The following is a 27,754-nucleotide window of genomic DNA, read 5'->3' as shown; positions in this document are numbered from 1 at the left end:
TAATTATATGGATATTATGTGATAGTTTTTGACACACTGCTTAGCTTAGATAACTGTAAAATATGGCTGACAAATGTATAAGGTTATTATTGTGTTTATCGATAGTGAATGCGACGGGCCGGGTAAAACAGGTTTTTTGGTTGTATAGATACTGAACAAATGGTATGACAAGTAAATTTTAGTTTTTCTTATATTGTTCTTCTATAGTCATGTACGGATTGTATGACAAGTAATTTAGTTTTTCCTCTACTTCTCTTACGTAGTTATGTGGAGCAAAATAATTAATTTGATTTTCAATTATAATAAATAACATTTTAAAAAATAATAGGGAATAAAAGAAAAAAATTGCAAATGACATAAAATACTATTCAAATCACATCTTTCTTTAATTTATTTACGTATTAGCCATTATTGCAAATGAACAAAATTTTAATAATTAATTGTCAGAGAAAATAAGCCCTTTATTACTAATTGAATTATCGTAGGATTTTTTCCGGGTAAATTCAAATTTTTCTCTGAGATAAATGCGAATAAATCTCCTCTCACAATTTAATCATTTTCTTTTATTTTTTAAATGATAAAAGTAAAATAATAAAGTGGCACGGATTTCAACAAATAAAGTTGTGAGAGGAGATAAATTAGAATGTATATTTCTGAGATCAATTGGGGCTCCCTCATTTTTTCCTACGGATCAATCATGCTTTTGTCAAAAAAAAAAAAATGATTTATAACCCGTGCAATGCACGGGCGCTATGCTAGTTAACATCTAACCCACCAAATTATTAAATAAATTAGATTTAATTACTAAATTTGCATTGACAAATGTGACTAAAATAAGCATGTCAACTAAAAAATTTGAGAATGTATTGGAATACTTTACATATGATAACCTTGACATTACACGGGCTTTAAAACTTATAACTTATAAAAATGATACAGTGAAATAAAAAGTGTTGCAATTTTGGAGGCAAACCAGGCCATGGACACAAATATCCCAAATTTGAAATTCCAACCTTGTACTGTAAATGTTAATGGAGACAAATTGGTTAATTGAGTAAATAGTGAGTAATTTTTGGCTGTTAAAGAAAATGTTATCCACTTGTTTAGGAGTTGTTCTTAACTTCTTACATTGGTCTTTTGCGGAAAATAATATTGACGCACTGATTCTCCGAGATTAATGGTAATTTGCTCTTATCCCCTTCTTCATTTTTCATAGCCTAATTGATATTTCCTTGATTATTTTCTGTAATTCTTTGAAATTATTCTCAATTTTTGGTAGAATTAATTCTCACTGCTAAAAGGTTACCCTTAAATTTTGTATCAGAGTTATACAGTGATTATAATTATGTTTTTTTTTTTTCTTTTCTGATTTTTATGTTATTGGTTTTTTTTGATTGATAGCTTACCAGTTACTACTTTAGAAAAATCAGGAAATTTATCATTTTGTTCAATTTAGTAATTTACAGGAGATTTTAAGACATTTTTTCTAATAGTTCTGTGGAAATTAGGAATTATAATCCCCAAAGAAGAAAATGGGGACATAGGGTGATTGACAAACACTATCAATTTAACTATCGAATATTGAATCCGGCTAAGATCATGCCGTTGTTGATCCGAATTGTTGTTATGAGTGTATGTTGTGTGTGTGATACAAAAGGAAAGGAGAAGATGGGTGCTGGTTGGAGAAAGATTGATGAATTTAGGTTATGTTTAGGAGTTTGTTGCATTTTGGATTAATTGATTCTAGGGAAAGTTTGCAAGACCTTAATTGGATTATTGTTGGTAATAGATTCGTGTGAAGTTCGTGGTCTTAAGAGGATTTTGTGTCGTGCGAGGTGTAGAGCCCTTACAGTTTTCTGGGTACCAAAGATAGCATCCATACATGGTGATCTTAACTAAGACTAGATTACTATAAGGGAAAAATTATGTGTTCCAGTTTTGAGTCAGCCATTTAATGAAAATCTTACATAGCTTTAGTCCAATGTGAAGCGAAAGTGTCCATATCTTTGTTGGAGTAATACTTGACTCGGGTAATTTAGGTGAAATGTAGAGCCTGAGTAACATAATTTATCTATTACTGACTAAGCTATACCATATACAAGTAGTAAAAATTGACAATGAGTCCCTTATTCTCTAATCTCTACAGAAGAGAAGGCTTTATTTTCTTAGTCAACATAGATAGATCATTAGATTTTGGGCTGCTGGAGTGAGTGGGACCAAAAATTGCCATTAATGGGGGATTGGCCTCATCAGAGAGCTTAAGTCCAATCCTAGAGGGATGAGTCTGTAGTTTTTGGCTTGATCAACTAACTAAATAAAGCAAAGAGTTTTCGAAAGATTTGGCTAATGAACTGGGGAGGAAAGATATGTGGATGATTACACAGGTTCACAAGTAACTAAAATTGTACAAAAGTAAAGGAATCCCAGAATCCGTTTCGTAAAATACTTTTCACAAGTTGGGGAAAAGGGGTGGGAGGTGGGGAAATAGATGTAACTATACGGGAGAAAATAGTATGTGAAGAGAAGCTTTATATTTCATATGGGAAGAATACGGTAGGATTAGAAAAATTACAATTAAACAACCTGTTGAAATTGTTAGTATAGGACATCAAGACCTATAGGTAAAATTACTAATTCACTGCATGTGTAAAAATTATAAAAATACTGTTTCTAGAATTCAGATTTGTAATTCTTATATTATCCACATTTCTGGGAAAAGCAGTGCTTCTTCTTGTGACGCGCTGATCAGGAGAAGGCATGTCGAGCGCTTTAGCTAATGGACTTGCAGGAGCGGGAGGTGGTTTAATTGCTCAGATTTTAACATACCCTCTTCAAACGGTATAAAATCTGGTGTAACTTTTCTGTATATGTTTGTGAGTTTCTAGTGTAGAATCTGTACATATAACTAATAAAGCACCAGTAGAATTGGTTGTGGCTTTGTGATTGTAGGTTAACACACGCCAGCAAACTGAGAGAGTTGTCAAGAAAGGGCTTGATGTTGGCCATGGAACCTCTCCCTCTGGAAATCAGCGTCCTGGAGGCACACTTGTCCAATTGCTTCAGGCTAGTTCTAGTTCACCAATAATAGTATGATAAATTTCAATTTCATACTTGCTTGATGCAAATCCTCCATGTCTGATTTTTTATTTTAAGTCAAAGTTCACAAGAATGGCAACCTGATTCTTTTCTTTTAAATGTTCAGGTTATTAAAACTGAGGGTTGGGGTGGACTTTACAGTGGCCTGAAGCCTTCCCTATTTGGAACTATTGCTTCACAGGTCAGTCTATACTCTTTGAAATTTTACCTTTTACCTTAGGGAAACAATCGTCATATAAATTGTGCATCTAAATTGTAAGAAGTAAACTGTTATGCTGAAGTATGAAAAGAAAAATGAAACTTTCATAGTATGGCCAGTTTCAGTGACATGATTCAACCTTGTTCCCGGGTACAATTTCTTATTCCATGAACGGCTGGCAGCATTATCATGTTCAACTGTTATGCATCCTACTTGATATTTTTTGAGATAAGTATAGCTTAAAAGCTCATGATCTACTGGGGAATGGATTAGAGTACTAGGTTCTATTTAAATTCAATTAATTTTCTTTTTTTAATAGCCCCAAGGGTGTGTCACCTTCTCAACAAGCTAAGTGCTTGACTGTTATACTTCTGTGTTTTGGAATCATAGCCTGTCCAGACAAAGTTTATTATGTACTGTATTAAATGTTAATTTGTTCTATTTACTTCTCATCTTCTTCATTCCAGGGTGTTTATTATTACTTCTACCAAGTTTTCAAGAACAAGGCCGAGTCAATTGCAGCAGCACGCAAGGTGAAAGGGTTGGGTGATGGAAATGTTGGAATGATTTCATGGCTTGCTGTTGCAGCTATGGCCGGGTAAAACCGTTTGAATGCATTATTGTATTTTAGTATTTTTGGCGCATCAGTTATGGTTGCTTATTTGCAATTCTTTTTCTAGTTTTCCTCTGGGATTGTTTACCAAAATTGAGTTTCGTCTCTGAGAAAAAGAGTTAAATCCTTTCATTTTCATGTAAAAATCAAGAAATTTCCTTTATTATTATACTTGTGTATATATTGTATTTTTTTTTTATAGGTGATTTATATGTTTTTATATATTTGCAGATGCTTGAATGTTTTGCTGACAAATCCAATGTGGGTACTCGTCACTCGCATGCAGGTTCTTTCAGAGTATTCCCTTACATAATGTGATGTATGAGAAAGCATGTATTTTGATGGTCCCTGATTCCCTGGGAGGCAATCCTAATTAGCATACTTACCGTAATAAAGTTTGAGCTTCATGCATATTCTTTCTTTTTTGGGGGGTAGGGCATCAGTAGTACTGCTGAATAGATTGGTTTAAAGATTTGAATATGGGCTGTGAAGAAAATTAAAGACCCCTGAATATAAAATTCAAGGTACACAAAAGGCAAATTGTGCTGTGTTGTGCTTTCAAAAACCTTACTAATTTAGCTAGAATAACTGGGAACTTTCCGGATGAAAATGATAGATAGGTGTCTTCAATTATTCATATCCACATTGCCTGTAGTCTTTCTGAGGTTGAACTTTGGTTATGCTTCACATTTGAATTTGCAGAGTGTGCATTATGTACTTCAGAGTTCATGGTTTATTTAATGTCTCACAGCATCTTTGTTTTTAGACACAAACCCAAGCAGAAAGAAACATAATGGAGAGAAAAAGGGATGCCCTTTTGAAGGAAGCTTCTGAAAACAGTGCGACAGCATCCACCTTGCTAGTAAAGTTAGCTGAACTTGAATCGTCAAAACCGAAACCATATGGAACGCTGCAAGCTGTACGTATCGGTGGACGTGATTTTTTTTGTTAATTTTGGATTCATTATTTATTAAAAAAAAAGTGCAAGATAGCTTCCTGCAAACACATTCAGGTTCCATTAAACAATGAGCTGTTTTGTAAAAGTCACCACATGTTGGACCACAATATAGAAGTATCATTCTAATGCTATTTATGTGGTGTTTGACTATATATACTTCTGAACAAATCTGAGAAGGTTTATTTGTTAAAAATTTAATTTTTTTGTCTAGTATGTTTTACATGTTTTGGGGTCAAGGAAAAGCATTAGTTTGTCTTATACAAGGGTGCAATTGGATCATTTACCTCACTGACATTTTGACTCCTATTCAAAATGTTTCTGTATGTGGGTAATTGGGCTGTATAAGACATTCAGCATCAAATTCATCATTCCAGTGAATAGCCTTCTATTTTGTGTGACCCCTGGAAAAGAACTTGTGGGCTTGGCCCTTAGATCTTGATCTTTAGGATGTCAATGTTCAAGAAACATGTTTTGTGTAAAAAAAATGATAATAATATGGAAAATTAATTTAAGTCAATACACTTTCATTTTTTGTGGATAGTCGTTTGAAATCCTCCTTTTAAACCTTTGACAGGCAGGTGAGGTTTACAGTGAAGCAGGAATTCGAGGATTTTGGAAGGGCCTTATTCCTACTCTGATAATGGTTAGTCTCTCATCGATCCATGAGAAATAATAACAAAGGAAATCTTCTGACTTTGAAGTAACAATAGTGAACCAATTCAGGTTTGCAACCCATCAATCCAATTCATGATTTATGAAACTTCACTAAGGTCTCTCAAAGAAAAACGAGCAACTAACAAGCATGGAGTGAAGCAAATAACGGCTTTGGAGGTAAGATGATGCTGAGTTTTGTTTTTTTTTTTTTTTTGGCAAACTCAGAATTCAACTTAAATCATCACACCTTGCGATTTCTTCGGCAAGGTTTACACAGTGTTGTCCTAAATGGCCAACCGAGTAGTGATCTCTGTTCAAAATATTTATGTTAGAAATCTTCCCTTGTGGTTATATTATTAAGGACAATGAGTTGAAGCCAATGTAGATAGCATGATATGGTCCTTCCTTTGCACATTTACTCTTCGCCCAAGGCCACAAGGGGTTAGTTGGGGCGCGCTGGAGAGTGGGAGGGAATGACCTATCTGCAAATTTATAAGTTAAGGAAAAAGATTGGAATAAGCCACTAACCCACTAGTCACCTAATAGCCTCTCTCATAATCGGTCTTGTAACTTTGTAAGGAATGCTTATTGATCCCATGTAGCTGAACCTCAGTTTTCTTAGCGGTTGGGTTGCACTGACCTAATTTGTCTTTCGTTGTGAGGCTGGGTGCAGCGTATAGCCGTTTACCAATCCCTAATGCAACTTATTCTGAAATTTCCTATGTTTTTCTTTTGGTTGCTTTTGGTTCTTTATGTAAATACAAAATCACATGATTCACAACTGTTCGTGGTAGGCTTGAGTTTATGTAATCGGTGGAAGTTGTAAATGGGTAAATTGGACGCTTAAAGGAAAATTGGATGGTTCCACCCACTCAATTGGAGTCTCGGAGGGTATTAGGGTCCATGGTAAAATCTGAAAAGTCAAAGTTTTCAAAAATTGAAGGCTATAATACACGTTTTTTTGAGGAATTTTGAGGTTTCGGGACCTAGTGTCGAAAAGTCTTGAGATACTAGAGGATACATCTCGGGGTTATATAATGCCGTTTGGAACCATATATGACCATTATAAAATTGTCATAAATGTCCGTGATAGGCTTGAGTTTATGAAATCAGTAAAAGTTGTAAACGGGTAAATCGACCGTTTAAAGACATATAAGATGGTTGTACTCACCCAAATGGACTTCCGGTGTGTATTAGAATCCATGGTAAGCATTTTGGCAATTTTTATTTTCAGGTCAAAAAAAGTGGAAAATTGTCCAAAATTAAAGGCTATAATACACGATTTCGACATTTTTTCAAACAATGAATTGAATGTGTGGGGTGACTCTCGGGGTCATATAAAGAGGTTTGAAACCATAAGACACTTATAAAGATCAGAACTATCAAAAGTTGGCCCAACCTGAAATACTGACTTCAAACCGATTATTAACGGACCCATCTGAACTCGAAAAAATGGTGACCCGAACCCGACCTAAAACCAACCCTAGACCCTAGTTGACTAGAGTATGTGAGACCCGTACCCGAACATGAACTGACCTGGAGATGACCCAACCCAAATGTAACCCGTAAATTATTGACCTGAACCGATTCCGACTTGAATCGAAATTGACCAAAACCCGTATTAACCCGTTAAAACCCAAATTTAACCCTACTTGTTACTAACCTGACCTGAATTCAACCCGACCCCTTTCTAACCCAACCCGAATTTAACCCAACCTGTTACAAACCCGACCCGAAATCAACCCGACTTGTTATTGACCTGACCCAAATTCAACCCGACTTATTATTGACCCGACCCGAATTTTACCGGACCTATTACTAACCCGACCATAAAATTTAACCCGATCTGTTACTAACCCGACTCGAAATCAACACAACTTGTTATTGACCCGACCTAAATTCAACCCAAATTGTTCATGACCTGATTTTAACTCACCTTAAATGCAATTCAGACCACCTTATTATTGTTCATCAAAGCATTTTGTTTAATGAGACCAAGTGGGTCAAGGCAGTAAAAGAAAGGAGCATCATCCTCAAATTTAAGAGTTAAATATATTTAAAGAAAGGAAATAATTAACTTGATAAAAATGATAATCATCTATTTATAGTTAGTTGAACCCGAATATGACCTGACTTGGAAATGACCCGACCTGGTTGTAACTTGCAAATTATTGACTTGAACATAACCCTACTTGGATCTGAGAATGACCCGACTTGGAAATGACCCAACCTAATTATAACCCGCAAATTATTCATTTGAATCGAACCCGACTTGAACCCGAGAATGACCCGACTTGAAAATGACCTGCCTGATTATAACCCGCAAATTATTGACTTGAACCGAACACGACTCAAACCTAAGAATGACCCGACCCGATTATAACCCGCAAATTATTGACTTAAACCGAACCTAACTCGAACCCAAGAATTACCATAACCCGTTATAACCCATGAAAACCCGAATTAAACTTGACCTATTGTTCACCCGACTCGAATGTAACCCGACCTGTTATAAACCGATAAGAAATATGACCCGACGTGACCCGACTCAAGCATGATCCAACCCAAACCCGACCCGTATAGGTTATGAAATTAATCCGAATTGACCCGACCCGAGTTGACCTGACTCACTCTTACCGACCCGTTTACACAAATTGACAACTCTATACGAAATGTCTAAAAATTCTCAAAAAGTGTGGATATTAACCTTCAATTTTGGAATATTTTGACTTTTTTTCACCCGTAAATAATACTTGTCGAAAGTTTACCATGGTCCCTAATTCCCCCCGGAAGTCCAATTGGCGGGGTGGAACCATCCAATTTGCCTTTAAACGACCAACTTACCGGTTTACAACTTGCACCGATTTCATTAACTCGAGCCTACCGCGAATATTTGTGACAACATTTAATGATCATATATGGTTCCAAACGACATTAATGACCCCGAGATGTATCCCTTAAAATCTCAATGCTTTTCGACACCGGGCCTCTAAAAATTCGAAATTTCTCAAAAAACGTGGATATTAGCCTGCAATTTTGGAATTTTTTGACTTTTTTTTCGCCTGAGTATAGAAATTGCCGAAATGTTTACCATGGTCCCTAATACCCTCCGGGAATCCAATTGTGTGGGTGAAACCATCCAATTTGCTTTTAAACGACCAATTTACCGGTTTACAACTTGTACCGATTTCATTAATTCTAGCTTACCACAAACATTTATGACAACAAATAATGATCATATAAGGTTTCAAGCGACATTATATGACCCCGAGATGTATCCCCTATAATCTAAAGACTTTTCGACACCGGGTCCCGAAACCTCCAAAATTTCTCAAAAAACGTGGATATATTAGCCTTCAATTTTGGAATTTTTTTGAATTTTTTTCGCCCGAAAATAAAAATTGCCGAAATGTTTTACATGGTCCCTAATACCCTCTGGGAGTCCGATTGGGTGGGTGGAACCATCCAATTTGCCTTTAAACGACCAATTTATCGATTTACAACTTGTACCGATTTCATTAATTAAAGCCTACCACGAACATTTATGACAACATATAATGATCATATATGTTTCCAAATGGCATTATATTACCCTAATATGTATCCCCTAAAATCTCAAGCCTTTTCGACACCGGGCCCTAAAAAACCTCAAAAAATTCTCGGATATTAGCCTTCAATTTTAGATTTTTTTTCACTTTATTTTTTTGCCCGGAAATAAAAATTGCCGAAATGTTTACCATGGTCCCCAATACCCTCCGGGAGTCCAATTGAATGGGTGGAACCATCCAATTTGCCTTTAAACGGGCCAATGTACAGGTTTACAACTTGCACCGATTTCATTAACTCAAGCCTGCCACGAACATTTATGACAACATATAATGATCATAAATGGTTCCAAACGACATTATATGACCCCGAGATGTATCCTCTAAAATCTTATTTATTTTCGACAACGGGCCCCGAAACCTTTGAAATTTCTCAAAAAGCATGGATATTAGCCTTCAAATTTGGAATTTTTTGACTTTTTTTTCGCACGGAAATAAAAATTGCGGAAATGTATACCATGGTCCCTAATACCTCCGGGAGTCCAATTGGGTGGGTGGAACCATCCAATTTGCATTTAAACGACCAACTTACCGGTTTACAACTTTCATCGATTTCATTAACTCAAGCCTACAACGAACATTTATGACAACAAATAATGATCATGTATGGGTCCAAACGACATTTTATGACCACGAGATGTATTCCCTAGAATTTCAAGACTTTTAGACAACGGGGCCCGAAGACTTCAAAATTTATCAAAAACCATATTAGCCTTCAATTTTTGACTTTTTTTCGCCCGGAAATTAAAATTGCCAAAATGTTTACCATTGTCCCTGATACCCCCCGGGAGTCCAATTGGGTAGGTGGAACAATCCAATTTGCCTTTAAATGGCCAATTTACCGATTTACAACTTGCACCGATTTCATAAATTCAAGCCTACCAGGAACATTTATGACAACATATTTATACATGGTTCCAAACGGCGTTATATGTCTCCAATATTTATTCCCTAGAATTTCAAAACTTTTCGACACCGAGCCTTGAAACCTTCAAAATTTCGCACAATGCGTGAATTAGTCTTCAATTTTGGATTTTTTTTTTTACTTTTTTCTCCTGGAAATACAAATTATCGATATGTTTACCTTGGTCCCTAATATCCTTCGGGAGTCCAATTAGGTGGGTGAAAATATCCAATTTGCCTTTAAACAACCAATTTATTGGTTTACAACTTCATCGACTTCATTAACTCAAGCCTACCACGAACATTAATGACAACATATAATGATCATATATGATTCCAAACGGCATTATATAACTCCGAGATGTATCCCCTAAAATATCAAGGCTTTTTGACACCAGGCCCCAAAACCTTCTAAATTTCTCAAAAAGTGTGGATATTAGCCTTCAATTGAATTTTTTGACTTTTTTTCGTCCGTAAATAAAAATTGGCGAAATATTTACCATGATCCCTAATACCCTCCAGGAGTCCAATTGGGTGGGTGGAACCATCCAACTTGCCATTAAACGGACAATTTACCGGTTTACAAATTGCACCGAATCATTAACTCAAGTCTACCACGAACATTTATGACAACATATATTGATCATATATGGTTTCAAACGGCATTATATGACCCCGAGATGTATCTCCAAAAATCTCAGGGATTTTAGACACCGGGCCTTGAAACCTTCAAAATTTCTCAGAAAACGTGGATATTAGCCTTCAATTTTGGAATTTTTCGACTTTTTCTCCCGTAAATAAAAATTACCGAAATAATTACCATGATCCTTAATACCCTCCGGGAGTCTAATTGGGAGGGTGGAACACCCAATTTGACTTTAAATGGCCAATTTACCGGTTTACAACCTGCACCGATATCATTAACTCAAGCTTACCACGAACATTTATGACAACATATAATGATCATATATGGTTCCAAACGACATTGTATGATCCGGAAATTTATCACCTAAAATCTCAAGTCTTTTCGACACCGTGCTCCGAAACCTACAAAATTTTTCAAAAAACCTGGATAATAGCCTTCAGTTTTGGAATTTTTTTACTTTTTTCGCCCGTAAATAAAAATTGCCGAAATTTTTTACCATGGTCCCTAACACCCTCCGGGTGTCCAATTGGGTGGGTGGAACCATCCAATTTGGCTTTAAACGGCTAATTTATCGGTTTACAACTAGGGCTATGCACGGTGCGGTTTGGATCTCAAACCGCAAAATTGCGGTTTGTGATTTTATCAAACCGCACCGCAAAATACGATGCAAAGGCAAACATGAAGCAAAATCATTAAGTAAACCACAACTACTCCATTATAACTTATCTAATACAAAAACCAAAAGTTATATCACAAATGAAAAAGCTTTACGACTCTAAAGCATAATAAACGCAAAGTAAGAAGGAAAACTTTTGGTTTTCTCAATTATGGCCCACACAATTCAGTACATATAAATACAATATAAGAGTCTTCTTTCCATGTTTTCTTCCCACACCAACTCATTCCAACAGCACAAGAGAAAAGAACAAATAGGCCTTGTACACAGCATAGCCATTTTTTCTGAAGTGTCCAAGAAAATCAAGAAATAAGTCAGACATGAAATCAAATTAGTTTCTATGTCCAAGATTAAAAATCCGAATTGAGGCAACCTCTGTAATTTCTTGTCAATAAACCTCATGCTATGTCAATGATGGGTGGAGATAAACTAATCTTGGAGAGATCTACAATAAAAGAAATTCATGTGTTATTTAATATGAAAGATAAATGATAAGTTTAAACAATTGAATTATATAGCTATAAAAGGGACAAAACTACATACCACTTTCCAATTTTTCAATATCCTCCGGTGGCTCTTCAACGTTAAGGGGTAATACACGAAGCCAATCTTGACCACAAACAAGAGCTTCTACTATTTTAGGTTTTAATGAACTCCTAAATGAATCAAGTACTCGACCTCTGGTGCTAAAAGCACTTTCAGATGCAACCGTAGAAATAGGTATAGCTAATATATCACTAGCTATAATAGAAAAAGTAGGATATCGTGCACCATGAGTTTTCCACCACTTTAAAATATCAATATCATCCACATCCTCCTCCGTATCATCATCTAAATACTTATCTAGCTCAGATTTGGCATCCACATCATCTTTTGTAGCTTTAAGTTTCTTGTATCTAGCCCTTATTATTCCCTTATTTCCTATACTAGGTTCACCATCTACTCCACTAGAAGTTGAACCCTCACTCTGAGTACTATTTGAATTAGTTGTCACTTGTGAGCCCTTGTACTCATCATACATATACTTAAAGGCTTTCTTGACTGTGTTGCATATACTTAAAGCTACATCAATCTCATACATTTGACAAATCCCATACTCCACACAATCCCATTTGTAACGAGGATCAAGTATAGCAGAGATAAACAACTTTACATTCAGCTTTTTAGGATCACCCCAATATTTTTCACACTTTTCTTTCATTTTCATAACCATGTTCTTAAAATTATCATCTCAACTAGCACACCATTCCTTTAAAAGACAATCCACATCAGAAACCTCATGAAAATAAGCATTAGAAGTCACATATAATGAGCCAGAAACACGAACAGTCAAATTATAAAAAAACTTTCAACAATTTTATCAGAACATGATCCCAATCATCTGACATAGGTTTCCCTAACCCCTTCCCATAACCATCCACATCCCATAAATCATCATTATAATGTGGGTCTTCATCATCATATCTCTCAAAAGCATTTACATATTTCCCAGCAGTGTCTAACATCAAATAAGTCAAATTCCACCGAGTTGGAACATGAAGACACAACATACTTTGAGTTGAAATTTTCTCTTCTACGACACAACTCTATTGCAAGATGACCTAATAAACCTTATTGCATTTCGAACACGATGTACAGAATCATTCATCATTTTTAAACCATCATTCACAACCAAATTCATTATGTGAGCAATACATTGTACATGCAAAAATTCTCCTCTCTAAACACTTGTCCCCCAATTGTTTATTCTTTTTTTCAAATAAAGAATAGATGTATCGTTAGAGCTTGCATTATCAACTGTAATAGTCATGACATTTTCAATACCCCATGCAAGCAAGCATTTCTCAATTGCCTTACCAATTGCTTCCCCTTTATGACTTGATATTTGACAAAAATTTAATATTATTTTGTTTAGTTTCCAGTCTTTATCAATAAAGTGGGCAGTTAGACACATATAATTGATTTTTTGCAAGGAAGTCCATGTGTCAGTTGTAAGACATACTCTTCTAAAATTGGTTTTTAAAAAAGTCTTCAATTTCAATCTTTCATGTGTCAATTGTAAAACATACCACAATATTTGCACTTACATATTCCTTGCCCATGTTCAGTGTATTTAATGAAGTGATCCAATATGTCTGACCTTTGTTTAGTAGCCTTTCTCTTTTGTTTAGGTTGTGGCATATCCTCTTTCTCAAGAAATCCTTCCTCATTATCATCTTCAGCAAGGGGAGTCCCCACAGAACTTGGACTACCTTCTGTACTTGACATCTAGATGTCAAAATATCAAAAAATAAATAAGTTGTAAGCAAAATCAATATGCTTGATTTAATATTGTAGAAAAATGCTAATAAATTGAGGAAGTAATACTTACTTTGCAAGACCCTGTACTCGACTCCGTTGTATGAGATGAACAAACTAAACAAAAAAAATTTAATTAATTAGTTGCACAAAATTTATAATTAAAGAGACCACACACAAATTACTTACATAAAATTTGTGACTTGTAAATTTGAGAGGTTATAAACAAAAAATAAAATGAAAAAAAAAAAAATTCAAATTTGATACTATGTATAAAACGAACGCTTATAACAACTTGATCATGTAAAACACAACATTTACATATGAATATGATAGATTTCTAAACAAGATTTAAATTTTCTAAAAAAAGTACTACTTACTTCAGATTTCTTTGTGAATCTTGTAGTGGAGGCGAGCAATTAGCAATCAAGTTGTATGTGGTGGTCGATTGTCTGAATTTCAATGGTCTTGATCTCTCAAAAATTTAGATTTGAAGGAGAAATAGAAGTAGAAATTGCCAAATTGATACAGAGACGAAGAAAAATGAGGGAGAGGAGGGATAGATGAGAATTAGAGATGATATATGTCGGCTACTAGGTATTGCAAAATAATATCAGTAACCCTAAAAAATATCAAGATCTTTTATTTTTATATTTGTTTATTAAAATATATATTATAGAATTGATTTTACGGTTTACGGTTCAAACCGCAAACCGCGTTACATTGCGGTTTGGTTTGAAATTTTTTTGGAACCGCACCAAACCGCAAAACCACGGTTTGGTCAAATTTAAAAATCACACCGCAATTTCCAAACCGCAAACCACACCAAATCGCAAAATTGCGGTTTGGTTTGCGACTTAGTGCGGTATAGACCGCACTCTACACATCCCTATTTACAACTTGTACCAATTCATTAACTCAAGGCTACCACGAACATTTATGACAACAAATAATGATCATATATAGTTCCAAACGGCATTGTATGACCCCGAGATGTATCCCCTTAAATCTCGACACCGGGCCTTGAAACCTTCAAAATTTCTCAGAAAGCGTGGATATTCGCCTTAAATTTTGGAATTTTTTGACTTTTTTTCGCTTGTAAATAAAAATTTCCGAAATGTTTACCACAGTCCTTAACACCCTTCGGGAGTCCAATTAGGGGGTGGAACCATCCGATTTGCCTTTAAATAGCGAATTTACAAGTTTACAACTTGCACCGATTTCATTAATTCAAGCCTACCACAAACATTTATGACAACATATAATGATCATATATGGTTCCAAACGGCATTGTGTCACTGAGATGTATCCCCTAAAAACTCAAGGATTTTCTACACCGGGCCTTGAAACCTCTAAAATTTCTAAAAAAATGTGGATATTAGTCTTAAATTTTGGAAATTTTTGACTTTTTATCGCCTATAAATAAAAATTGCCGAAATGTTTACCATAGTTTCTAATACCCTCCGGGAGTTCAATAAGGTGGGTGGAACCATCCAATTTGCCTTTAAATGACAAATTTACCGATCTACATTCTACAACTTGCACCGATTTCATTAACACAAGGCTACCACGAACGTTTATGACAATAAATAATGATCATTTATGGTTTAAAATAATATTATATGACCCCGAGATATATCCCGTAACATCTCAACGATTTTCGACAGTGGGCCTCGAAACCTCAAAATTTTCTCAAACTGTGTGGATATTAGCCTTCAATTTTGAAATTTTTTTTCGCCCGAAAATTAAAATTGTCGAAATTCTTACTATGGTCCCTTTTACCCTCCGGTATTCCAATTGGACGAGTGGAACCATCCAATATGCCTTTAAACGACCAATTTACCGGTTTGCAACTTGCACCGATTTCATTAACTCAAGCCTACCACGAACATTTATGACAACAAATAATGATCATATATAGTTCCAAACGACATTATATAATCCTGATATGTATTACTTAAAATCTCAAGTCTTTTCGACACCGGGTCCCGAAACCTCCAAAATTTCTCAAAAAACGTGGATATTAGTCTTCAATTTTGGAATTTTTTAACTTTTTTCGCTCGGAAATAAAAATTGCCGAAATGTTTACCGTGGTCCTTAATACCCTCCGGGAGTCCAATTGGTTAGGTGGAACCATCCAATTTGCCTTTAAACGACCAATTTACTAGTTTACAACTTACACTGATTAGTTAACTCAAGCCTACCACGAACATTTATGACAACATATAATGGTCATTTGTGGTTTCAAACGGCATTATATGACCTCATGATGTATCTCCTAAAATTTCACTTCTTTTCGACACTAGGCCCCAAAACCTTCGAAATTACTCAAACAGCGTGGATATAAGCCTTCAATTTTGGAATTTTTTTTGATTATTTTTCGTCGGAAATAAAAATTTCTGAAATGTTTACAATGGTCTCTAATACCCTTCGTGAGTCTAATTGGGTGGGTGGAACCATCCAATTTGCCTTTAAACGAACAATTTACCGGTTTACAACTTCCACCGATTTCATTAACTCAAGCCTCCACGAAGATTTAAGAAAACAAAAAATGATCACATATGGGTCAAAACGACATTATATGACCCCAATATGTATTCCCTAGAATTTCGAGACTTTTAGACAATGGGCCCTAAAGACTTAAAATTTCTCAAAAAGGTGGATATTAGCCTTCAATTTTTGAATTTTCGACTTTTTTTTCGCCTAGAAATAATAATTGCCGAAATATTTATCATGGACCCTAATATCTTACTAGAGTCCAATTGGGTGGGTGGAACCATCCAATATGTCTTTAAACGACCAATTTATCGGTTTACAACTTGCACCGATTTCATTAACTCAATCCTACCATGAACATTTATGACAACATAAAATGATTATATATGATTCCAAACGGTATTATATGACCCCGAGATGTATTCCTTACATTTTCAAGGCCTTTCGACACAGGGCCTCGAAATCTCCAAAATTTCTTAAAAAGCGTGGATCTTAGCCTTCAATTTTGGAATTTTTTTGACTTTTTTTTTTCCCGAAAATAAAAATTGACGAAATGTTTACCATGGTCCCTAATAACATCCGAGAATCCAATTGGCTGTTTGGAACCATCAAATTTGCCTTTAAACGGCCAATTTACCGGTTTACAACTTGCACCGATTTCATTAATTCAAGCCTACCACGAACATTTATGACAGCGTATATGATCATATATTGTTCCAAACAGCATTATATGACCCCGAGTTGTATCCCCTAAAATCTCATTGCTTTTCGACATCAGGCCCCCGAAACCTTCGAAATTTCTAAAAAGGCGTGGATATTAGCTTTCAATTTTGGAAAATTTTGACTTTTTTTTTTCACCTGGAAATAAAAATTGTTGAAATGTTTATCATGGTCCCTAATACCCTCCGGAAGTCCAATTGGGTGGGTAGAACCATCCAATTCGTCTTTAAACGGCTAATTTAGCAATTTATAATTTGCACCGATTTCATTAACTTAAACCTACCACGAACATTTATGACAACATATAATGATCATATATGGTTCCAAACGACATTATATGACCCCGAGATGTATCTTTTAAAATCTCAAGTCTTTTCGACACCGGGCCCCGAAACCCTAAAATTTCTCAAAAAGCGTGGATATTAGCCTTAAATTTTGTAATTTTTACACTTATTTTCGCCCGGAAATAAAAATTGCCGAAATGTTTACCATGGTCCCTAATACCCCGCGGAGTCCAATTAGGTGTGTTGAACTATCCAATTTGCCTTTAAACGGCCAATTTACCGAATTACAACTTGCCTTGATTTCATTAACTCAAGCCTACCACGAATAGTTATGACAACATATACTGAATATAAATGGTTCAAAACGGCATTATATGACCCCGAGATGTATCCCCTAGAAATTCAAGACTTTTCGACACCGGTACCGAAATCTCTAAAATTTCGCAAAATGCGTGGATTCAATTGTGGAATTGTTTGATTTTCTCCGCCAGGAAATAAAAATTGCTGAAATGTTTACAATGGTCTCTAATATCCTCCGAGAGTCCAATTGGGTGGGTGGAACCATCCAATATGCCTTTAAGTGGCCAATTTACCGGTTTACAACTTGCACCGATTTCATTAATTCAATCTTACCACGAACATTTATGACAACATAAAATGATTATACTTCCTCCGTTTTTTGATTATTGCACCATAAGGGTTAGGTACAAATATTTTGGTAGTTGAAAAAAGTAAGAGAGAGAAAGGTAAAAATACAAAATTGCCCATGTGACATATTGATAAATTAAAAAGTAAGTGTGAAAAAGCAAGAGTATGTTTGGTATTTGTAATGTGAACACAAACAAATTTTTTCCTAAAAAGGAAATGGTGCAATATTTGTGAAACTTCCTAAAAAGACAAGTGGTGCAATAATAAAAGAACGGAGGAAGTATATGATTCCAAACGGCATTTTATGACCCCGAGATGTATCCCTTAAATTTTCAAGGCTTTTTTACAACGGGCCTCGAAACCTCCAAAATTTCTCATAAATTGTGGACATTAGCCTTCAATTTTTGAATTTTTTTACTTTATTTCGCCCGAAAATAATAATTGCCGAAATGTTTACCATGGTCTTTAATACCCTTCGGGAGTCCAATTTGGTGGGTGAAATCATCCAATTTGCCTTTGAACGGCCAATTTACCGGTTTACATCTTCCACCGATTTCATTAACTCAAGGCTACCATTAATATCTATGACAACATATAATGGTCATATATGGTTCCAAACGACATTATATGACTCTAAGATGTATTCTTTAAAATCTCAAGACTTTGCGACATCTCCAAAATTTCTCAAAAAACGTGGATATTAGCCTTCAATTTTGGAAATTTTTGACTTCTTTTTGCCCGAAAATAAAAATTGCCGGAATGTTTACCATGGTCCCTAATACCCTCCATTAGTCCAATTGGATGGGTGGAATTATCCAATTTTACCGGTGTACAACTTGCACCGATTTCATTAACTTAAGCCTACCACGAACATTTATGACAACATATAATGATCATATATGGTTCCAAACGGCATTATATGACCCCCGAGATGTATCCCCTAAAATCTCAATGCTTTTCGACACCGGGCCCGAAAAATTCGAAATTTCTCAAAAAGCGTGGATATTAGCCTTCAATTTTGGAATTTTTTGACTTTTTTAAACCCAGATATAGAAATTGCCAAAATGTTTACCATGGTCCTAATACCCTTCGGGAATCCAATTGGGTGGGTGAAACCATCCAATTTGCCTTTAAACGACCAATTTACCGGTTTACAACTTGTACCGATTTCATTAATTCAAGCCTACCACGAACATTTATGACAACAAATAATGATCATATATGGTTCCAAATGGCATTATATGACCCCGAGATATATCCCCTAGAATTTTAAGACTTTTCGACACCGGGCTTGAAACCTCGTAGTTTTCTCAAAAAGCGTGGATATTAGTCTTCAATTTTGGAATTTTTTGTCTTTTTTTCGCCCGCAAATAAAAATTGCCGAAATGTTTACCATGGTCCCTAATACTCTTTGAGAGTCAAATTAGGTTGGTTGAACCATCCATTTTGCCTTCAAACGACAAAATTACCGGTGTACAACTTGCACGGGTTTCATTAACTCAAGCCTTCTACGACCATTTATGACAACGTATAATGATCATATATGGCTCCAAACGGCATTATATGATCCCGAGATGTATTCCCTAAAATATCAAGACTTTTCTACACCAGGCTCTAAAACCTCCAAAATTTTTCAAAAAGCGCGGATATTAGCCTTCAATTTTGGAAATTTTTGACTATTTTTCACCTGGAAATAAAAACTGCTGAAATGTTTATCATGGTCCCTAATATCCTCCAGGAGTACAATTGGGTGGGTGGAACCATCCACTTTGCCTTTAAACGACCAATTTACCGGTTTACAACTTGTACCAATTTCATTAATTTAATCCTACCACGAACATTTATGTCAACAAATAATGATCATATATTGTTCCGAACGGCATTAAGTGACCTCGAGATGTATCCCATAGAATTTCAAAACTTTTCGACACTGGGCCCGAAACTTCTAAAATTTCTAAAAAAGCGTGGATATTAGCCTTTAATTTTGGAATTTTTGACTTTTTTTCGCCCGGAAATAATAATTGCTGAAATGTTTACCATGATCCCTAATATCTTCCGGGTGTCCAATTGGGTGTGTGGAACCTTTCAATTTGTTTTTAAACGGCCAATTTACCGGTTTACAACTTGCACCGATTTACCAGTTTACAACGACCAATTTAATTAACTTGCACTGGACCTGAGTTGCACCGAAATTTACCCAAACCTGTTTTAACCCGAATTTAAACTGACTTGTTACTAACCTGAAGCTAACCCGACCCGTTCCTAACCCGACCGGAATTTAACCTAACCTGTTATAAACCTGACCCAAAATCAACCTGACTTGTTATTGACCTTACCAAAATTCAACCCAACTTGTTATTGACCCGACTCGAATTTTACCAGACCTATTACTTACCCAACCCAAAAATTAAACTCGATCTGTTACTAACCCGTCTCGAAATTAACAAGACTTGTTATTGACCCGACCTAAATTCAACCCAAATTATTCCTGACTTGATTTTAAATCACCTTAAATGCAATTTAGATCACCTTATTATTGTTGATCAAAGCATTTTGTCTAGGGAGACCAAGTCGGTCCAGGCAACAAAAGAAAGGAGCATCATCCTCAAATTTAAGAGTTAAATATAGTATATATTTGTTGTATGGTCAAAGGAGATAATTATATTCCTAAATTATAGACTATAGTTTCCTAGTATATTGTCATTTATATTATAGTCAAAGGAAATAATTAGCTTGATAAAAATGACAATTATCTATTTATATTTAGTAGAACCCGAATATGACCTGACTTGGAAATGACCCGACCTGATTGTAACCTGCAAATTATTGACTTGAACATAACCCGACTTGAATCCGAGAATGACCCGACTTGGAATTGACCCAACCTGATTATAACCCGCAAATTATTGACTTGAACCGAATCCGACTTGAACCCGAGATTGACCCGACTTGAAAATAACCCGACCTGATTTTAATCCGCAAATTATTGACTTGAACCAAACTCGATTCAAACTTGAGAATGACAAGACCTGATTATAAACCGCAAATTATTGACTTGAACCGAACCCGACTCGAACCCGAGAATTTTCCTAACTCTTTTTTAACCCGTGATAACCCGAATTAAACCCGACCTATTGTTCACCCGACTCGATTGTAACCCGACCTAAACCTGACCCAAACCCGATAAGAAGTATGACCTGATGTGACCCGACTCAAGCATTACCCAACCCAAACCCGACCCACATAGGTTATAGAATTAATCCAAATTGACCCGACCAGAGTTGACTCGACCCACTCTTACCCGACCCGTTTACCCGAATTGACAGCTCTAATAAAGATGTCTATAAAATACCAAGAATGAGTTTTTTTACTCTATTTTGAAATATAATGATGTCACATGAGTGTAATAATATGATGTGACTTGACTATAATGATGTCATATAAATATAATGATGTCATAAAAGTATATTGAAGTGATGTGACTTGACTATAATGATGTCATATTATGTAATTTTATTTATAATGATGTGATGTCCTAATATGATGTGACTTGACAATAGTGATTTCATAAAAGTATAATTGTGTTATATAAGTGATGTCATATAGGTAAAATGATGTCATATAACCATAATAGTGATGTGATTTGACAATAGTAATAGAAATGAACACATGATATGATATGATGATTGATTTGACAATAGTAACTATGGATGATCATATTACCCATGTGTGTTAATTGATATGATTTGATGGGTTGATTGATAAATTTGGACAAACTACTCATGTTTTGTGATGTGCCACCGATGTAAGTATCATATCTTACTTCATGTAAACAATCAATTAACTCATTTCATCATCAGATCATCACCAACAACACAAACGGTCCCCCCATCATGGGGTCAATCACCACATTCTCAGTCCCGGTCCCGAACCTTGAATAAAAGCATAATAAGGGTATTATGGGATGTAACAAGTGTCAAAAACCCATCCCCCTATTATTCCCAATGTTTTCCCCATTTTATGGACTGTTTCAGCAAATTTCCTATAAGCATGCTTTTAATCGAATTTCGCATAAGATGTGTATCATCAATTGAGGTGTTGAGAATCTGAGTTAACTGTTATGTGAACAGGTTTTCTTTCTTGGTGCTGTGGCTAAACTCGGTGCAACTGTTACAACATATCCGTTGCTGGTAGTCAAGGTATTTTGGTTGCTGATATATTAAAGATTTTGCTAAATGCTTATGACAAAATAAAAGCCACTAAATTGCAGTAGTCTATTTCTCTAGTCACCCTGTTTATGCTTGTGGGGGGGGGGGGATTTAAGGCATAAACAATCGGGCTGTTTATCTGGCACTGCCATGATGTAGGTAATTTGTGACCTGGATATGCTATCAACTGCTGCAACACCCTCCTTGAGATCTGCCTTTGCTACCAACTGCCTGGGAATCATCCCATGACATGATTCCTGCTATATAAAAAATTTATAACTATTTATAATTTTATACTGGGTTAAAAGTCCATGTTGTTTGTGAACAGTCATGTGCTATGTTGTGATTCTTCAACATGATATGTACATTATGTTTAATTGAAGAATATTTTTTCACATCATCTTAAAGGCTTTTGAAATATTAACTAACTGTGGAATTTGGAATAATTTTGCAGTCAAGACTACAGGCAAAACAAGATATTGGCAGTAATGTCTCACTAAGATACTCAGGTGCGTCTGAAATGCATACTATCTTTGAGGCTTCACATAGAATGCTTGATATTGTCAATCGTGTGACATTTCATTTCTTATACAATTGTACACCTTTAGGTTGTTGTCTGCTTCATGCAAATTTGCAAGTTTACTCATTTACCTCGATTTTCTGGACTACATTCTAAGGCACCCGATGCATTATACTTCTTACATTATTCCACTCCAAATTCTGATTGATGTCAGGACCACAGTATCATCTGGTCTTCACTTTAATCTAATGTCTTCAACTTCTGACATGCTTATTTCTCCACTATAGATTATAAGACACTTATTCTGGTGGTGTTCTTCAAATTCTTTGCTCAACAGGTACACTGGATGCAATTGTAAAAATGATCCGGTATGAAGGATTACTGGGATTTTATAAAGGGATGAGCACGAAGATTGTGCAGAGTGTTTTCGCTGCCTCTGTACTTTTCATGGTGAAGGAAGAGCTTGTCAAGGCTTTTACGATTCTAACATATAAGAGCCGCAAGATCAGACTCAATGCACTAAGATGATTCCACTGGCAATGGCATTGCAATGAAACTTTTTTTTTTTTTTTTTATCCCTGGACATCAGAACTCTTTGAAACTTGAAAATAGGAAATTAATATTGATGTACATAATTTTTAAATTTGAAATTATTTGGAAAAAATGATGGAAAATGAAGAAATTTGTCAGGTTATTTTTATTTAAGCATATAGACAGAAAAGTATCATTCTTCACGTGTCTCTACAATGATTTTATCAATTTATTATGCACTCTTTCCCACAAAAAAAAAGAAAAAAAAAAAAAAAAAAAACCAGTTTATCATACAACTAGTCATTACTTTGGTGATATCACACTAGAAAATAATGCATAATATATAGTGGGGCTCGAGGGAAAATGAGAAAAAGCTACATTGGCAAAATTGGGAAAAACTGTGTTTACCTAAGGCTAAGGGGGCATGAACTTTCGTGATCTTAAGTGTTTTAATAATGCTCTTCTTGCAAAGCAGTTGTGGAGGTTGTACACAAATGAGTCTTCGTTGCTTCATAAAATTTTGAAGGCTAAATATTTCAAAAATTCTTCCGTGATTGAGGCTAATAGGGGTTTCGACCCAAGTTTTTCATGGAGGAGTATGTGGGGTGCGAAGGGTCTTTTGCGTGATGGTCTGATCTGGAGAGTCGGCAATGGTACTAGTATTGATGTTTGGTCAGATACATGGCTGTTGGTGGATGGTAAACCATGCAAAATTCCCATGGGCGAGGTTAACAGGGGAGGCTTGAAAGTTTGCGAGCTCTTACACGAGGATAGAAGTGGCTGGGACATTTCAAAAATCACGAATTTGGTTGGAGCTGACTGGTGTGCCCCGATTCTCGCTACTCCTCTGTCGTCTATGCCTATTGCTGATTTGAGGTATTGGGGTGGAACAAAGGATGGGTTGTATAGGGTGAAATCTGGTTACTAGCTTGCAAAATTGGGCGGCTTGGAGGGTCTTGATGTAAGCTTTGGTGAGGAAGTGTGGAAGTCCGTCTGGAAGCTTCACGGTCCCCCTAAATTGCAACATTTTATATGGAGTGCGGTGAAAGGTAATCTGGCTGTGAAGGATAGGTTGTGTTATCACCATATCGTGAATGAGAGCTCGTGCCAAATCTGTGGTGCTGCAAATGAAACAATTATTCATGCTTTATTTGAGTGCGAAGCGGCAAAGGACATATGGGATAGGAGTGAGCTACAAGCAAATTTGGTTGGTGCTCCTGCTGATTCTTTTGCATCGAGGTGGGAGTGGCTAACAAATAAATACAGCAAGGAGGTGGTATGCTCAATGGCCGTTCTCATGTGGGCAGCGTGGAGGTGTAGGAATTTGCTTATTTTTTATGACGAGAGGCCAAATTTTGTTATGCTTGCTGCAGGCTTTTGTAAATTGGTCCAAGACTATAATGTGTATGCATCAAAAGTTTTTCCTACAGCCCTTGTGTTAGAATCCAACCTCTTTATTATGTATTCTTCTTTATTTTCCTTGTAATTTCCCCTTTGTAATGTCTCTTTAGTCCTTCTTTTTATTTTCTAGGCTCTAGGGAGAATTATTGTGTTACTGTCATTTCAATGTTCACTTGTAATTCTCTACTAATGCAATATAAAGCTCTTTAGGGAGCGCATGGTTATTCAATCTACGCTCTCTACCCCTTTGTTATTGCTTTAAGACTTGTGTGTTGTTTAAGCCTTTATAGATATTGTGCTTACCTTGTTTTAAAGCATCCCCTCCAAACCAAGAGACCCTCAAAAGACGCCCTCCTCTAGTCGGTTCCGCTTGTGCCCGCTTCGAAGTATCGGCCGTCACAAGCCCCGACCTAGCACCCGTTGTTGACGAGTGCTTTCTTAAGATACCTTGGTCCGTGTTGCTGAGTGCTTACGAACCTCCCTCACTTTAGGCTTGCGTCCTTGTCGCTAATAGACAAGCGCGCGCCGCACGATCCGGTGTCAAAACTCTCGGACCGTGACAGTTGGTATCAGAGCCAAGTTGCTCGAAAATGTCGCTCGACGAGACGCCAGAATACTCATGGGAAGAACGACTTGCATGGCTTGAAGGCAAGTCGGAATAGTGGGCTGTATTGGGAGAAAGGTTGCCCAAGCTCGAAGATATTGTGATAAAACAAGCCGAGCAAATAGAGAGGCTTACTTCGGCAATCGATGGGTTGACGGAGCAGCTTAACTTTGTGCAAGGCGTAGCTGACGAGGCACAAGATAAATGTGCAACCTTGATGCATGCTCAAAGAGGGCTCGGGGGAACCGGAGGTGCTAGAATAAAACCTCCCAAACCTCGAACCTTCAATGGCACGAGAGATTCGAAGGAAGTGGATAACTTCATCTTTGACATGGAGCAGTACTTCCGTATCTGTCAGTTGGAGGACGGACTAAAAGTAGATACTGCCACGATGTATTTAGTGGACGACGCCAAACTCTGGTGGCGCACAAAGTACGCCGACATCCAAGCTAAGAGGACGTCGGTAGACACGTGGGAAGATCTAAAGAAAGAATTGATGGCTCAATTCTACCCGGAAAACACTGAGTTCATTGCTCGCACCAAGCTTGCGACTCTGCAACACAAAACCTCCATTCGTGAATATGTAAAAGAATATTCGGCTTGCATGTTGGAGATCCATGACATGTCGGAGAAAGACCGTCTATTCAACTTTGTGCGAGGTCTAAAAGATTGGGCCCAAAGAGAGATATGGCGCCAGAAAATTGATACCTTGTCAGGTGCTATAGCTGCAGCTGAAAGGTTGATGGATTATTCATCAGAGAGGGTGCCTAACCAAAAGAAGGGGAACATGGGGTCAACTTCAAGTACTCCGAAGAGCACTAGTGGTAACTCTCAAACCAGCTCGAACAGTGTTGGGAACAGATATAGGAGTGGGGGAGAGGACTCACGGAAGGGCGGAGTCGCGACATCCACAAACAGAGGTGGGCCCGCCGGCTCATCATCATCATGGAACAAACCCCTCACTTGCATACTCTGTCGCGGACCGCATAAATGGTTCGAGTGCCAGCACAAGGCGGAAATAGACAACCTCCAGAAGAAGTTGTCCTCGATGTCCTCAGAACCCACTAAGGGAGATGACAAAGAGGAGGACATTGTCAGCGAAGAAGAACCCTCTAAGTTAGGGGCAGTGTATTATATGTGTGCAATGGAAAAAGAGACATCCGGGAACAAGAGCCGAGCCACCAGCTTGATGTACGTTGATGTCGTGATAAATGGGAAGAAAGCCCGGGCAATGGTTGATACGGGAGCTACCCACAACTTTGTCACCAAGCGGGAGGCAAGCAGATTAGGCCTGAAGGCCGTGCATAGTGGAGGTCGAATGAAGACCGTTAACTCTGAAGCTCAGCCAACTTGTGGGGTGACAAGGAACGTGCACACGAAGATTGGGGAGTGGAATGGGACTCTGGATTTCACTGTGGCCACAATGGATGATTTTGAGCTGGTTCTCGGGATGGACTTCCTACACTCCAGTAAGGCTGTCCCGATGCCCCACCTAGGGTCCTTACTTGTGACTAGCCGCCAACCATGCCTCTTGCGGACACACACCCAAGCAGAAGAAGGGAAAGAATTGAAAGGCCCCCTCCTCTCGGCAATGCAACTCAAGAAGGGGATTAGGAGGAATGAGCCTACGTTCCTTGCTACTCTCTCAATGAAGGAGGAAGAGGAGGAGGGGGACATTCCCGAGGTCATTAGTGAGTTACTGGGGGAATATTCTAACATCCTCCCCAAGGAGCTCCCGAAATCTCTTCCCCCTCGAAGGGCCATAGATCACAGCATTGAGCTGGTGCCCGGTGCCAGACCACCCGCGAGAAGTCCCTATCAGATGGCCCCTCCGGAGCTCGCAGAGTTACGAAAACAATTAGATGGGCTGTTGGAAGCCGGATTTATCCGTCCTTCTAGAGCTCCCTATGGTGCGCCGGTCCTTTTCCAGAAGAAGCAGGATGGGAGTTTGAGATTGTGCATCGACTACAGAGCCTTAAACAAGCTTACGGTGAGGAACCACTATCCAATTCCTTTGGTGGCTGATTTGTTCGACCAGCTAGGAGATGCAGTGTACTTCACCAAGCTCGACCTAAAGTCTGGATACCATCAGGTTCGAATTGCACAAGGAGATGAACCAAAGACGGCCTGTGTCACCAGGTACGGGGCGTTCGAGTGGTTGGTCATGCCATTCGGGTTAACAAATGCTCCTGCAACATTCTGTACGTTGATGAATCAAGTTTTCCACGAATATCTGGACAAGTTTGTGGTGGTCTACTTGGACGACATCGTAATCTTCAGCAACACCCTTGAAGATCACTTAGAACACTTGAAGAAAGTGTTTGAGAAATTGACTGCCCACTTCTTCATTCTCTTCGATGCTCGCTCTAGGTAAGCACGGGCAACTTCCATGTTTTGCTGCCATTCTTGCTTGAACTCTCGTGCTTCACGGCTTCTCCCCTCTTCGGAGGTTGCTATTGTGTGAGGCAGGAGGGGTTGCTGGCCCATCACCAGTTCAAAAGGGCTTCTGTTGGATGTTGTGCTCTTCTGGGCGTTAAAACACAGTTGAGCAACATCGAGGAGTTTCACCCAATCTTCTGATTGGCGCTGACAAAATGTCTCAAGTATTCCTCTAAGAGACCGTTGAATCTCTCAGTTTGCCCATCAGATTGAGGGTGGTGGCTCGAAGACATATTCAAGTCGGACCCCATTAAC

General features: G+C 37.3%; 2 protein-coding genes across 4 annotated transcripts; both read left to right on the top strand.

Moving 5' to 3' along the window:
• Positions 1-1,026: 1,026 nt before the first annotated feature.
• LOC145562072 (peroxisomal nicotinamide adenine dinucleotide carrier-like) lies at positions 1,027-23,251 on the top strand. Of its 3 annotated transcripts, none has more exons than XM_081622247.1 (12): positions 1,027-1,180; positions 2,723-2,838; positions 2,950-3,063; positions 3,203-3,277; positions 3,763-3,893; positions 4,140-4,194; positions 4,675-4,827; positions 5,441-5,509; positions 5,590-5,697; positions 21,927-21,995; positions 22,459-22,513; positions 22,862-23,251. In XM_081622247.1, exons 2-12 carry the CDS (start codon positions 2,758-2,760, stop codon positions 23,050-23,052), a joined length of 1,101 nt encoding a protein of 366 aa, XP_081478373.1. In that variant the 5' UTR covers positions 1,027-1,180; positions 2,723-2,757; the 3' UTR covers positions 23,053-23,251. The 3 variants fall into 3 exon arrangements, with proteins under 3 accessions (XP_081478373.1, XP_081478386.1, XP_081478379.1); XM_081622253.1 differs by having other exon boundaries at positions 1,152-1,180; positions 2,720-2,838; XM_081622260.1 differs by lacking the exons at positions 21,927-21,995; positions 22,459-22,513; positions 22,862-23,251 and adding an exon at positions 13,522-13,728.
• Positions 23,252-23,479: 228 nt separating this feature from the next.
• On the top strand, positions 23,480-27,434 carry LOC145638603 (uncharacterized). Its single transcript, XM_081689593.1, has 3 exons — positions 23,480-23,931; positions 24,127-24,294; positions 25,139-27,434. The coding sequence occupies exons 1-3, from the start codon at positions 23,480-23,482 to the stop codon at positions 27,432-27,434; spliced, it is 2,916 nt and encodes a 971-aa protein (XP_081545719.1).
• The last annotated feature ends 320 nt before the right edge of the window (positions 27,435-27,754 follow it).

Source organism: Chenopodium album, chromosome 1 (assembly GCF_948465745.1).
Source record: "Chenopodium album chromosome 1, dcCheAlbu1.1, whole genome shotgun sequence".
Classification (NCBI taxonomy): domain Eukaryota; kingdom Viridiplantae; phylum Streptophyta; class Magnoliopsida; order Caryophyllales; family Amaranthaceae; genus Chenopodium; species Chenopodium album.
The sequence above is the reverse complement of the archived record's forward strand: the minus strand, read 5'-3'. Positions and strand labels throughout refer to the sequence as shown.

Coding starts and splice junctions, on each gene's coding strand:
- LOC145562072 (XM_081622247.1), top strand. CDS start 2,758: ATGTCGAGCGCTTTAGCTAATGGACTTGCAGGAGCGGGAGGTGGTTTA. Junction 2,839..2,949: donor TAACATACCCTCTTCAAACG/GTATAAAATCTG, acceptor TTGTGATTGTAG/GTTAACACACGCCAGCAAAC. Junction 3,278..3,762: donor TTGGAACTATTGCTTCACAG/GTCAGTCTATAC, acceptor TCTTCATTCCAG/GGTGTTTATTATTACTTCTA.
- LOC145638603 (XM_081689593.1), top strand. CDS start 23,480: ATGAACTTTCGTGATCTTAAGTGTTTTAATAATGCTCTTCTTGCAAAG. Junction 23,932..24,126: donor ATGCCTATTGCTGATTTGAG/GTATTGGGGTGG, acceptor TGTGAAGGATAG/GTTGTGTTATCACCATATCG. Junction 24,295..25,138: donor GCTGATTCTTTTGCATCGAG/GTGGGAGTGGCT, acceptor ATTGGGAGAAAG/GTTGCCCAAGCTCGAAGATA.